General features: G+C 31.9%; 1 protein-coding gene across 1 annotated transcript in view; it reads left to right on the top strand.

Annotated features, from left to right (window-relative positions):
• The window catches only part of LOC143232356 (neither inactivation nor afterpotential protein C-like), a 37,456-nt gene that overhangs the window by 15,817 nt on the left and 7,298 nt on the right, over positions 1-14,341 (top strand). Inside the window, exons 11-21 of the mRNA XM_076467680.1 lie at positions 343-447; positions 1,934-2,017; positions 3,581-3,731; positions 6,458-6,509; positions 6,755-6,947; positions 7,656-7,728; positions 8,436-8,592; positions 9,423-9,564; positions 10,283-10,442; positions 12,842-12,933; positions 13,852-13,966. Of these exons, the coding sequence (XP_076323795.1) occupies positions 343-447; positions 1,934-2,017; positions 3,581-3,731; positions 6,458-6,509; positions 6,755-6,947; positions 7,656-7,728; positions 8,436-8,592; positions 9,423-9,564; positions 10,283-10,442; positions 12,842-12,933; positions 13,852-13,966 (1,324 nt within the window). The remainder of the gene's footprint in view (positions 1-342; positions 448-1,933; positions 2,018-3,580; positions 3,732-6,457; positions 6,510-6,754; positions 6,948-7,655; positions 7,729-8,435; positions 8,593-9,422; positions 9,565-10,282; positions 10,443-12,841; positions 12,934-13,851; positions 13,967-14,341) is intronic.

The following is a 14,341-nucleotide window of genomic DNA, read 5'->3' on the forward strand; positions in this document are numbered from 1 at the left end:
AGATTTATAAAATCTAAACCTCATTTATAGTCTGCATTTTTGGAACTTTGAAATATAATTCTAATAGATAAATTACCTAAAGAAATATAATTTCAACTTATTAAAATAATCAAATAGTTTGGTAACAGGGATTTGTTTTCACAGCAGGTTATTAATTCATTTGGTATAACTTCATCTTATGCCAAGTTATAACGACTTTTTTTATTAAATTAACAATAATTTTAAGTAATACAGTTATTTAAAAAATCATCATAAAGTTTAGTTACTTAAATATTTGTGATTTTTATGTGGCGCAACGATAAAATCGAGCAAACGAACTTACACAGTTTTTCTCGGACATAGACTGCTGCAAAATATTGTGAAAAAGGAAGATCGGATAATTCGCCTCACGTTTTCGCAGTAGCTGATCGAGCTTACCAGCAGATGTTACATCATAAAAGCCCCCAGGTAAGATTTGCAGGAATGGATTTTGAGCCAATCAAAAACAAAAACCAAAAACGCGCGTGCTTTCTTTCAGCAAAGCCACATTGAGCTATCTGCTGTGTCCGCCGAGGGGAATCGAACCTCTAAGTTGAGTATTTCAAATCCCAAACTTATCGCTGTCCCAAAGGAGAAGACAACAACAACCTACAAAACATAGACATAGTTGACTTCAATGATACTTAGTTCTAGTTAAGCACAATCTTTAATTTTTAAGGCTTAGCCAGAATGTTTAAATTATTGAAATAAAATTATGCTTTGTTTTCAGTCAATATACATTTTGAGCTTCAAATATGAGAATAATGCAGTTTGATTGTTGTTTTGTGGCTAATATGAAAATATATAGTTACACCTGTCATGACGTCTTTATACTCGCAATTTAAATTAATAAATTTTCATGTTTCTCATTTTTCTTAATAACAATATTTGTAATTAAACATCTTTAATAATGCATTTAAACTGGAATATTAAACTATATTTCAAATTTTCCTTAATAGATTTATCTTATTATTTCTTATATTTACACGGCAGCTTAAGTTTAATGCGAGAATTATGATTTATATAGTTTATGTTTGTTTGTAATTAAGAGCATAAGTCTACACCGTGGGATATCTGTGGTATGCCCACCACGAGTACTAAAACTCGGTTTCTAGCATTGTAAGTCTACAGACATGTCACTGTGACACTGGTGGCTATAGTTTAGGTAGTGCGAATGTTAAATTTAGTTATTTTCAGAATAGATAATTTATGACAAGCTTGTTTACGTAACTGTTTACGAATAATATGTTGTATAGTTCGATAGTCATGATTTGGAGATTGTTATATTATTGTGTCATGTTACTAGAACCTTTTGAGTCTGGTATTTTCCCGTTATACTCCCATAAAGTTTTTACAATATAAATACATTGCTTCTTAATATATTTTTAGAAATGTATATATTATAATCATTATACAATTTTTTTATATATAACATTTATTATATTTATTGTATAACGGAAAAGTACCCTGTGGTTTTCTCGTTATTTTAATTGTGTATTATTCCATCGTAATATCTTGTAATGTATCTAGAACGTTCTTGACCTTTGTCAGGGTACAAATACATTTTGAAAATTTAGCTTCATAAATAGATTTAGACTGTGTATTTATGAATTTAGTCATAAAGAGCATATAATGCGATTTTAAAAGTGAAATTATCACAGATTGTATTGTAATAACACAGTAGAAAATAATAATTTGCTTGTCAGACTGTGTTCTAAAGTAATTGAACCAGCTTATGTGAACCTTGACGATAAAGAGACTTTTATTTAAGGCTTTATATACAACTGTGATAATCAATAGCATAACAAACATTTGTATATAAGTTTGATTTGTTTTAATATATTATTTAAAAAAAAAGTGTATTGTGTGCTGTTTATTTATAGTTGAAATTTATCTCCACTTTATTCATTTATAGGCAGTTATTTTGAGTGGTGTAAGTGGATCAGGGAAATCATTTTGCACTCATCAAGTCGTTAGGCATTTAGCCTATCTTGGAGCTGTAAGTACAAAGTATTTCTAGATATCTGTTATTTTGCGTATCTTTATATTTATACATGTCATTCTATGCATTTATACACCTGTTGCTCTGTAATCAGCATTTACATGTGAATTAATTATCGCAGAACGCTTCACACCCCAAAATATTACATATTAACGTGAGTACTATAAACACTATAATATAACGTTAATTTTAATGAAGGTAGAATAGAGTATAAAAATATCTTGTTTGTCGTTAAACATGCAGCTAGTTGCAGTCGTCTATTTATGCTCTACCTACTTCGGTATCATATACCGATTTTAGTGTTATAAGCTTTCAAACTTATCCTTGATCCACTGGAAGGAATTATAACAATACAAAATAAATGAAGCACATAGCTGAACAATGAACTTTGTGCACTTTTCCCACTGCAGAGATCGAACCACGCATTTTAGCATTGTAAGCTTTAAAGCTTGCCACTCAATCATAATTAAAAAGTGTTTACAAAGCTTGATACAGTGAAAAAGAGTGAAAAGCCCTAGTGGATATATTTTTTCTTTGCAATACACCCCTGCCAGGTGGCTCAGTGATAAATCTCACATCTTGTAACGCTGAATAAGAGGGTTTTGGGAAGAGCATAAACAGCCCACTGTGAAGATTTGTGCTTAATAACAAACAAAAAAAACGTTCATGTAATACACATTTTTCTTTGTTTCGAAGAAAAACAGAAAATGACTGCAGTAATTGCTTGCTGTGTCTTTGTTGTAACCGTTCTTGTTCTCACATTCATGATATAAATTTTCAAAATAGATAAGTCAACCCAATTTCACGGTATTTATATCCATAAAAAAACAAAACAAAAGAAGTAGCTAAAACATGAACAAACAGGGTTGAAACAAACATGTAAAAGAAGCATTGTGAAAATAATGTTCATAGCTTTGTTGTCCTGGGGAGGATTGAAAGAAAAACAATTTAAAATCTTGTTTTTATATCATGGACTTTAAATCCGGACATAGAATTGAACGGGAAACAATATTTGATGGAGCTCAAATTATTTGTTTATTTTCACGTATTACTACATATAAACGGACACGTTAATTTGATTTCTATCAAAACACCTGTTTATGTTAGCTGAGTTTATAGTAAATGAACAGTTGCTTCGAAATGTCATAGGTATATCTAAATCATACTTCATAAAATTATTCGTGAAATAACAGTTCATATACCAGCGATCTGTTTATCATTACATGATATATATAGGTCATCTTCTAGCGAGAAAGGAAAATAAAATTATATAATTTTGAAATTGGTATAAAAGGCATTTCCGACCGTGGTGATGTCTTATTATATCATCTCTTACAAGTGTCATCCAATGTCACACATTTCGCTACATTACCCTCTCTTTAGAAAACTTCAAACATTTTAAACAGTTTTAGCTTTGTCTACTAGAAGTGTGTTTCATCAAGCACTCCTTGGAATGGTATAAATCATTAACAATATTGTGACGAAAAATTGACTAGTTTATCAAGTGTATTTTATTGTAGACTAGTGTCTCATTCTTTGTGCGATACTTTTTTGTTTCAGCAAAATAAGGAAGGAATGAGAGAAAAGTTTGAGTATTTATGCCCTCTGCTGGACACTTTGGGAAATGCATATACTTCTACTAATCCGAATAGTAGTCATTTTGTAAAAATTTTAGAAATTACGTTTACTAAAACTGGCAAAATAACTGGAGGTAAGAAACGTTTCTCTTACTCATTTGTGTTTTGTAAATATACAGGTGAGGTTTCTTCAGTAATATAGGCCAACACAAAATACAGCTAAAAAGAGACATATTTTACAACTGAACACATTACAAAAATCGTTTACATTTATCTTCGGGTCGGTTTTACTTGCTAATTGCTTAACAAATTGTCTCAGTAAATTACATGTAACATTGGTAAAAATTCGGTTTTGTAGAATAAAATATTTCTTGCTTACATGCAAGTATTAAATATTTGCTTAAAGGGTTTAATATGGCCAGGTGGATAAGACACTCGACTCGTAATGTGAGGGTCGCGGGTTCGTATCCCCGTCACGCCAAACATGCTCGCCCTTTCAGCCATAGGAGCGTTATAATGTGACAATCAATCCCTCTAATCGTTGGTAAAAGAGCCCAAGAGTTGGCGGTTGGTAGTGATGATTAACTGCCTTCCCTCTCGTCTTACACTACTAAATTAGGGACGGCTAGCTTTGCGCGAAATTCAAAACAAACAAACAATTTTGCTTAAAGTTCTGTAAAAGTGTCTTCTATTTCAGTAACTAAGGCGTTTTGATTAATGTTTAGGCCAAAAAGTTTGTTGGTACATAATAAAAACTGAAAACGACCTGTTAAATGTTATTTTTCTATCATGCAATATTTTCGAAACAAATTCCGCAGTTCATGCTATTAGATCTCAAAAATGATTTAAGTTATATCGTCAAATAAGAATCTAGTAATTTTTTATTCATTACTATAGTAGTTATTTTGCAGAAAAAGTTTTTAAAGGTCATAAAAATATGTACATTTATCAAATATGAGAGAGCGTATGTAAAAACGCACCAAAGTGTATGACGAACAACTTACAAGTTATTTTGCAAGATGAAACTTCTAAAGTGTTGTTGTGGGACAAACAGCTTAGTACCAAAACGTACTCAGCCCAGGATGATATAGTGATCATTAAGTATGAAAAGTAATGATGGATGATTAGAATCTGGGCAATATAAAATATATTGTATTTGTCAATACTTTTAAACAAAATTTATTTAGGTTTTTAGCATAAAGCAGTATTTAAAGATGAGGCTATTACAGTTTCATCTAAAATGATAATAAAAATGTGCAGAAAAACTTATTATGTCAAACTTCACACATATTTCAGGTGCAATTAAAACACATTTCATTTTTAACATTACATTTCTTATAGCATTCCAACTGCAGTGAATATATTGCAAATCTTAAAATAGAACATCAGTTACATTTTACGTGGACAAGCTGTATACGTTGAATTGCAGTCGAAGATGCTATGATAGCTGTATTACCACGAACGACATTTTTACCACTTATTTCCTGGGTTCAGGCAAATGTCACATTTATCGACAGTGAAATGTTTCAAGACGTAGACTTATGATTCGGTATTAACATATGGTATTTCTAAAAATAAATCTTCATATAACAAGACTGTTAACCAATGTCAGATCAAAGTAGCTTTCATTTGTTTTCATGATGAAAAAAACAAAAAATTGAAACCACAACAATATTATTCGGCCACCTACCTGTGAAACGGCCCGGCATGGCCAAGCGCGTAAGGCGTGCGACTCGTAATCCGAGGGTCGCGGGTTCGCGCCCGCGTCACGCTAAACATGCTCGTCCTCCCAGCCGTGGGGGTGTATAATGTGACGGTCAATCCCACTATTCGTTGGTAAAAGAGTAGCCCAAGAGTTGGCGGTGGGTGGTGATGACTAGCTGCCTTCCCTCTAGTCTTACACTGCTAAATTAGGGACGGCTAGCACAGATAGCCCTCGAATAGCTTTGTGCGAAATTCCAAAAAAACAAAACAAAACAAACCTACCTGTGAAATCTTCCAATATAAATCAAGTAGAATTGTGTCTGTAATTTGCTTCGTATGGTCTTGGAAACTGTAAGTTTGGTTAAAGTTTTTTTTTTAGATCTATGATCTAAGAGTTATCTCATCAGTTTTCGTGAAAACTTGTCAAAATGGAAATTGCATTGTCGCACAATTAGCGCACATTCGTGGCAATCAAATTGAGCACGTTTGGCAATGGAGAAAATAGTTACAAGGGAAAGGAGGTTGCAAAAGATCTTTACCATGAAATGCAATTACCCTCAGTACACTACCATTACAGTGAACAGTGATTAAGCAGTAAATCTAAGTGTTCTTATGATACGCCATTTATACATTCCAATACTTCACGTATGCTGTAACTATATACGAGATGTATTAAACTGTACTACCATGGGATATAAGAATTTTCAATATATAAAAACCCAACGAACAATTAGCAAATATATTTAAATACTTCTGTGTGTATATGTGTGTATGGTGAGCAATACTTGTTTTGAAAATACCGAACAAACATTTATTGTAAAACTAGTATAAGGTAGTTAAGTAAAGTAACTGAAAAGTTATATACAGTTAAAGGTTACGAAACTTACTGCCACAAAAATAAGATAAAAGCAATTATTAACATTTACTTTTTCTTATGAGAGATACTATCTTATTGTACAAAAGAATTTTTAATGAGCTTGTTTTCTTACTAAAGTTTTCATTACTTTTACTTTTAATTTTATTAGGCCAAAAAAAAAAGTCTAAAGGTTATGCCTCATGATGATACGACTGTTTTGGTGTTGTGTTGTATATTGTAGTTATTTAATTTTAATACTTATAGCATCAAGCGGATAAAACAAATATACATCTTTTGCAGCTATTCTTTTTACATTTTTACTGGAAGCAAGACGACTCACGGATATTCCAAAGTGAGTAAAGAGGAGACTCAGCATTTATTTACCTTTTTATTTTGAATTGAAAAATCACACGTCGAGTTCTATCATGGTTAACAAAATATTAGGTAAAAATGTATTTGGATTTATCTCATCCTCATCCTCATCATACTCATCCACTAAAATCATTACTGTTACATGAGTGACGTAACATTACTCACTTAGTCACTGCTTTTATCCTACTTTATGCATAAAATGAGAATTTTTAATTTTTCTTTCAGGGGTGAAAGAAATTTTCACGTGTTTTACTACTTTTACGAGGGTCTGCGATCTGAGGGAAGACTAAAAGAATTTGGACTAGAAGAAAAGAACTACCGTTACCTACCGGAGTTAAAATCTTCCAACTCGTCAGAGTATGTTGAAGGATATCAACAATTCTGGAAAGCATTGACTTCTTTGGCTTTCACAGAAGAGGTAGGCCTAACTAGATCTGTATTGTTAACCACAGATATTGGAGATTATATCAATTATAATGAATCGTAAGGTACGCATGGAATATACGTTTTAACAACAACAACAAAAAAACGACAAACACTAAATGTTATAAAGAGTTAAAGTAAAGGACTTTAAAGTAGTCTAAAGAATTATTAAATTCATCAGTTTGGTATGAAAATAATTTCAAAAATGCCAAATACCAATCGTCAATAAAAACAGTTGTTAACTGAACAGTTAATAATATTAACATGAAATATGAAATTAGATAAATTTGTGTTATTATTAGCACAAAGTTATATAATGGGTTATCTGTCCTGTGCCCACCACGAATTTCTAAACCCGATTCTTAGCATTATAAACCTCATTGCGGACTGTATAAAAACATATTTTCAAACATACTTGTTATTTGTATTTCATTCTAGCCGCAACTGAAATTCTTGACATTTTCGAAAAAGGTGTCGAATACCTCAAGTTTTCAGAAGAATTTGAGAAACCCTTTTAGATTAGATTAATTTAGACAATGGAATTGTGCATTTACATAATTACGAATAGGTTACCTAAAACGCCAAAGCTTTATAAATTGTATTATTACTGGCTCTATGAACAATTATTATAAAATAAAAATATTTTAACCTATTGCAGCTTGTGTGGCTTCACTGATATCTAATTACCTAAGTGTCTTAATAGGAAATTTTCGCCATTCAGAAAGTATTAGCAGCCATTTTGTTACTAGGAGAAACAGAGATTCAAAACACTGCAGGTAAGTTTATTTTACTGATCTTTATTGAATTTCTAACAGACACACTCGAAGTATGTTGGCGGAAGCTGTCATTAATATAACAATAATAGACGAGAGGGTTTCTTTTATGAAAAAATTGGATTTTATTGTTACTCTTACAAAACACCCACAGTTCCAAAGTGTGGAGGGCATAACTTTAGGGGTAACTGAGCACCAATCACGAAAGATCAAATTCAAATCTGCAGTGTAGAATACTAAGCACTGGGCCACGCTTGGCTTGAGCAAGTAAATATTTACTGTTTGATTATTGATGTCCACAAAACTGCACAATAGGATATCTGGGCTGTGCCGATCGCGCATATCAAAACCAGATATTTAGCGTTATAAGCCCGCTGATATATCACTGAACCACCAGTAGCCAGGTAAGAGTTGAAAAACTCGATTAATATTCAGTATAACTGTTTTTTTGTCAGGTTACATCCACAAGCTAGGGCATAGATATCACTAGAATCAATTATTGTTCACCGTGTGATCTTAGCTTTGTCTGTTACTGGTTGTTTTTATATGTTAATTGTGTAAAGAGCAAAGAATTATATGCTAATAAAAGTTCCTCATTACCCAAAAATAAAAGTTTCGGTTTTGAGTTTAATCCTTTTTAACCCTTTGTTTTCACGAGACATTCATGACACTAAAGTCATACAACAAAATATTTTCCATCTTTATTTTAGCATTTAAACTTTTGGGTGCTCAGTCAAGCGAACTGGAAAACACCCTAACTGAAGACGTCAATGCACGAGACGTTTACGCACGAGCTATGTACCTCCGTTTATTTTCTTGGATCGTTGCAGTGGTGAACAGGCAGTTATCATTTTCGCGCCTTGTGTTGTAAGTAAATAAAAACTCCACAAAGTAGAAGAAAATACACGTTTAGTGTTCTTGTCAAAAGCTATATTTATTCAAATGCATTTATGTAAGGAAGAAAGATATTTCTCCGTAAAAACAAAAAACAAGAACACAGAAACAGAATAACTAATAACACCTGGACATAATTTACATGGTGTAGAAATACATAATTTATGCTCATTGTAAATAGGAAGTAAGACCTACACATCTATTTACACTATCTTCTGCAATTTCTGTTGTTTTCTTTTTGATAGAGAAAGAATTTGTTCCTTAAACTAGTATTTATTTATTTTCAACGGTTTGGTTTGATTCTCTTTAAGAGTACTCCTCTCTTACTTGACTGCATCTCCAGTATTATTAGTATTTTGCATAATTTACGATGTAGCATAAAGAATATGGAAAACTAGGAAATCATTTGATTATGAAAGCACTTGTTAGTCTTAATTTTTATATAACTACTAAAGAAATTTCCTAATTGACAATCTGATGTTAAATTCAAACTGTGATTTTAATAGTTATGAATAATTTTACGGAATTTTATGTAAATGAGAAACACACAAGAAACATTCATCGCTAACGTCATTCTCAGTCAGCATTATTTTTTATAGAAGTTTGTTGGAAAGGTGAAAACTTTAGATACATTACTTGTGTGTTTGTTTGTGTTTTCTTATAGCAAAGCCACATCGGGCTATCTGCTGAATTACTTGTGTATATTACAATCAATAATTTGTTTGTTGCTAGTGGAATATGTTTTACGTCATATTGCGGTTTACTAACCCTTTTATCAAACATCTTTTTTTTTTTTTTTTTAGTGGTGACGTTTATTCTGTGACAGTAATTGACTCTCCTGGCTTCGAGGATGGATCCCACAATTCCTTGCGTGAACTCTGTGCTAATGTTATCAGTGATAATCTGCAGAATTACATTCAACAAATTATTTTCTTTAAGGAACTGGTAAAAAGAACACAGCAAAGATATTTCTTTAATTGAACTACTACAATAAAACTGGTTTTGTTTTTCTGTAGTACAAAATATTTTGCGAAACGAATATTATCTTATAGAAATAGTAATCTAAAACTTTAATCAGTGATGTCAAGAAAACCCACTTGTAGAGAAATATATATGCAAAAACGGCTCGTTTCGGTTGAGAAAATATTTTACATAGAAGAGCGAAAACGTTTCGACCTTCTTCGATGACCTGACGATGACCGCTCTTCTATGTAAAATATTTTATCAACCCAAACGAGCCGTTTTTGCATATATAATAATCTAAAACTTTAATAATTTGTATGGATAATTCGAATGTGCATTTATTTAACTCTTCAAAATATTATTATAGTAATCGCAATACGAAATAATACAATAAATAATTTTGTAAAACACGAGTATTTCATAAATATTTAAACCTCATTGCTAACGCAAAAGCTAAAACTGAACTATGCAATATTCGAATAAAAAACTAAAAGCCTTTCTATCTATGTTGTTATGTAGCAATTCATGTTTTCGTTGATATATAAACAAATATACATATATCATAAATAAGCCGTTTGTGAATATGTTAACATTAGGTTCGTTAGACAGTCCTAGCAAATTTATGTACATAATTACCCAATTATTCTAAAGGATGTGACAGTTAGATAGATAAATGTTTCTAAAGAAAATTTCTTTGTAGGAAGAATATGGCGAAGAAGGCGTAACTGTTCCTTTCAACTTAGAAGGAGGAGTTGACCACAGGACTTTAGTGAATAAGTTGATGGATAGTGGTCAAGGATTACTAACTGCTATAAGCAAGGCAACTCAATACCAGAGAAAAGGAGAATCCGGATGGATGGGTGAGTTTTACTAATCAGCACTTACCTCATACTAAATCCTTTTTAGTCAGTCTTTTACTTACAATTATGAAACCCGCTGTTCTTTTAATTTGCATTTTTTACTGAATTGTTAGCTTTCAATGTGTAATCAGTCGTGAAATAGGATACGTTTCATGGACAAATTAGCGAGGATTAAATGTTTTTTGAAAGTGTCTGATTTAGTTGTGATTCTAATTGTACTCTTTTTACATTTTAAATATTTAATCTACAATGGACATTAGTGTTTACCTTATGCTTATACACATTATGAAAGGTAACATTCGGGTTCAATAGGAAGTCGGCCCCCTACGGCCAAGTGGTTAAGGCGCTCGAATCGTAATCTTAAGGTCGCAATTTCAAATCCCCGTCACACCAACATGCTGGCAGTTTCAGCCGTGGAGGCATATATAATGTTACGGTCAATCCCGCTATTCGTTGGTAAAAGAGTAGCCCAGTAGCTGGTGGTGGGTGGTGATTACTAGCTACCTTCCCTCTAGTCTTACACTGCTGAACTAGGAACGATTAGTGCAGATAGCCCTCATGTGGCTTTGCGTGAAATTCCAAACAAACAAAGAATCAATCAACGGAAGGTTGGTAAATAGTTTTCGGTTTTCGACAAGGATGGCGAAAGTTTATTACAATAGAAATTGAAGTATCAAGCAGTAGTATTGTGTAACCACGACCATCATTCTTGACGATAGAGACACAGGTATTTGTACGAAAACAGTATTTATGGGAAGAAAAATAATAAATTGACTGTCACACTTATAACGCATCCACAGCTTAAATTGCATAAAATATATTGTGGTATCACACTGATTAAAACCCTACTCATCAGATCCGAGCTTCAGAGCCTCACCACATGACCAAAGATACAAGACCTGGAATATCAGTAGTCTTGTGTCTTTGGTGACAGATACAAAACCATTGTGACATAAGAAAGTGTTTTATTACTTGAGAAATAAGCTTTATGGAAATGTATTATTAATAGGGATATCATACGAGTACAAGTTTTATGAGCGTGTATTATTTGTTAGTGATAAGTTTATTTTTTTAAATGAAAGTATGTTTTTAGTTAAGGAATCTGTTCTTAGCAACACATTTTAAACCTAAAGAAAGTGTTTTAGTAGCGAGGGAGTTGTACTTTTTAAACCAGAAAATTAACGAAAGTGTAATTTGTACAGCAATGTAAAGGTTAACCGGAAATATCAATCCCATGCAGATAAGGGTAAAGTTTTTCAACTGTACGACTAGTAGCAATATGTGCTCATGTTATAAAAGTGTGTTACAAGATGATATGTTTTATTAAAATGAGTCGATTGTTGGAACAATAACTTCTTATTTTAGTGTTTTATCAGCTTAACATTTACATTATTTCAAAGTTTATTCATAACAGATGTATACATTATATAAATGCATGCAACTAACCAACGAATTTGAAGCGGTGGAATAAGTTTTATTTAAGTTGTTATAGTGAGTACAGTTTTATGAAAAAACGTGTTATTAGCTTAGGTTTTATATTTTATAAATTGTGTTATTATCTGAGGTAGCTATATAGCCAAGTACCAAAGTTTGGGTATGCCTGGCCTTATGATAGACGGACAGTAGATGTACACACCCTTATAGGTGAGTCTCAGTGTTCGGATGTGAGACCCACCAAATAGAGTACGAGTACTCATAGGGGCCTGGTATTAAGTGGGCAAGTTACAACACTGACTTGAGGCTGTATGGTTCAGTAATGTTTGACATTAGCTGAAAAAATAAATATTATGAAAGCGCTAAGTTGTAATGATATACATATCTTAAAGCTATTCTTTTATACAGAGATATATATTTCATGCAGTTGTGTTGTTAAGTACAGGTTTCTGTTTTATGTAGGTGTATAGTAGTGCTATTATATAGGGGTATATATACATATATTTTTATGTAAACGTGTAGTAATAATGTTATATAGGGGTATGCACTTTATGTAGGCGTGTAGTAATAATATTATAGAGAGTACATGTTTTAAGTACGTTTGTCGTGGTACTGTTATATAGAAGTATATGTTTCATATAGGTGCGTAGTAGTATTGTTATATAGAATGTATGTTTTATGTATATAAAAGTATATTTTATAAAAAAAATGTTATTTTATTAATCGGAAGTATATATTTTTTACATAGTAATATTTATCAGAGAGCATATATTTTTTTAAAAAATTTACACATTGAGTTATTTGTAATCTGTCCACCGCTGGAAATCGAAACCCTGATTTTCGCAATGTTATTCTTGAGACTTACCAATAACGCAACGGAAGGACATTAGTGAAGGTGATTACAATTTATTATTTAAATGCTATAGATTTCCAACATATTGATTGACAATATTTTATTTTTACAGCCAGTCTTCAGGAAGCAGACAGTGAAGAATTGGTTGAGTTTTCTAACGTAAACGGTAAACCTATCGTTTCGGTAAAACACATTTTTAAAAAGGTTTGTGGCGACTTGTTTTATGTTAATAGCACAATTTTTGTCATATCGTAAAAGACAGTAAAACTGTTGCTAAAAATTGTAACGATTTAGAATAGTTGTTTTTTCTTGTATAAGTTTTACCCCTTTACGACTTTAAGTTTAACTAACTTGGTATCGGTCGGTTCTAAGCCAAGAATGTTTACAACTTAGTGGCTGGCGCAGTCAGCAACAATATAAGACCAGCATGTTCGGTCACAGGGTTTCAAACTCGCGATCCAAGCGCCTAAGTCACCAGACTTTTGGAATGTACAACGTTGCTTAATTATTCAAAAATTTATATTATATTCTCAAGCTATACATGAACATATCTTACTTATTTTATTTTACCCTATCACTGCTGTGATGATTCCTTTTTACAAGAAACAAAATAATCGAACGAGAAAACAAACATCAGAAGTTGTACATACTCAGTGTTTAAAAATAACTTTAAAATACTTACCCATTTAAAAGTATATTGCCTTGAGAAACTCCAATATTCACTATTTTCCAAGATATATATACATACAACTTTTTTTTTTTTTACCGAAGCTGTCATAATCTGAAAACTTATAGTATTTATAATAGAAGTATTTATTTATAGGTAGAAATTTGGAAATTCACTTCAGGATCATCAGAACATGAAATCTATAAACTTATGCTAACAACAAATAATTTTTTATCACTGTAAGTACAAACTTAGTGAGATAACTAGATTCAACTGAGGAGGTTTATAAAGAAGTTACCCTGGTTTTGACATGTCATTATGATCAAATACTATATCCGGTTACGAAAAAAAAATATTTTCGAAAAATACTTTTTTTTTTAGAAATCAAGTTATTGAAGCAATTCATTAACCGAACAAATAAACATAAGCATTAAATAAAGACTGGATTATTTCAGGTACATTACGATGCAACAGACTTGGTTAAGAAGAATGTTGAAGATAAAACAAGAACTCTGACGTTAACCATGCAAAGATCCTGTTATCCTAGAATACGAGCGATTTTTTCTAGCGGTAAGTGTGTGTGTTTTCTTATTGCAAAGCCATGTTGGACTATCTGCAGACTAGTGGTATGTTTAAAGAGTCTGTTCTGTTCAATTTCGCGCAAGGCTCTCCAGGGCTATTTGCGCTGGTCGTACCTAATTAGAAGTGGAAGCCAAGTCCAAAAAATGAAGATAGTTGATAAAACATACATTTTGCTGATAACGTTTGAACGTTTCGGAAAAAATTTATTCCACCTTCAAAGAAATCTGATAATCGTGTTACGAAGATGATAATTGAATAAAATTATAATAACATAATCATTCGTTTATCTAGTTATTAAGAACAGCAGTAAATGAACGGATAAAACAATGATTATATATATATATATATTACACAACTATCGTC

The sequence above is a fragment of the Tachypleus tridentatus genome, chromosome 11 (assembly GCF_004210375.1).
Source record: "Tachypleus tridentatus isolate NWPU-2018 chromosome 11, ASM421037v1, whole genome shotgun sequence".
Taxonomy (NCBI): domain Eukaryota; kingdom Metazoa; phylum Arthropoda; class Merostomata; order Xiphosura; family Limulidae; genus Tachypleus; species Tachypleus tridentatus.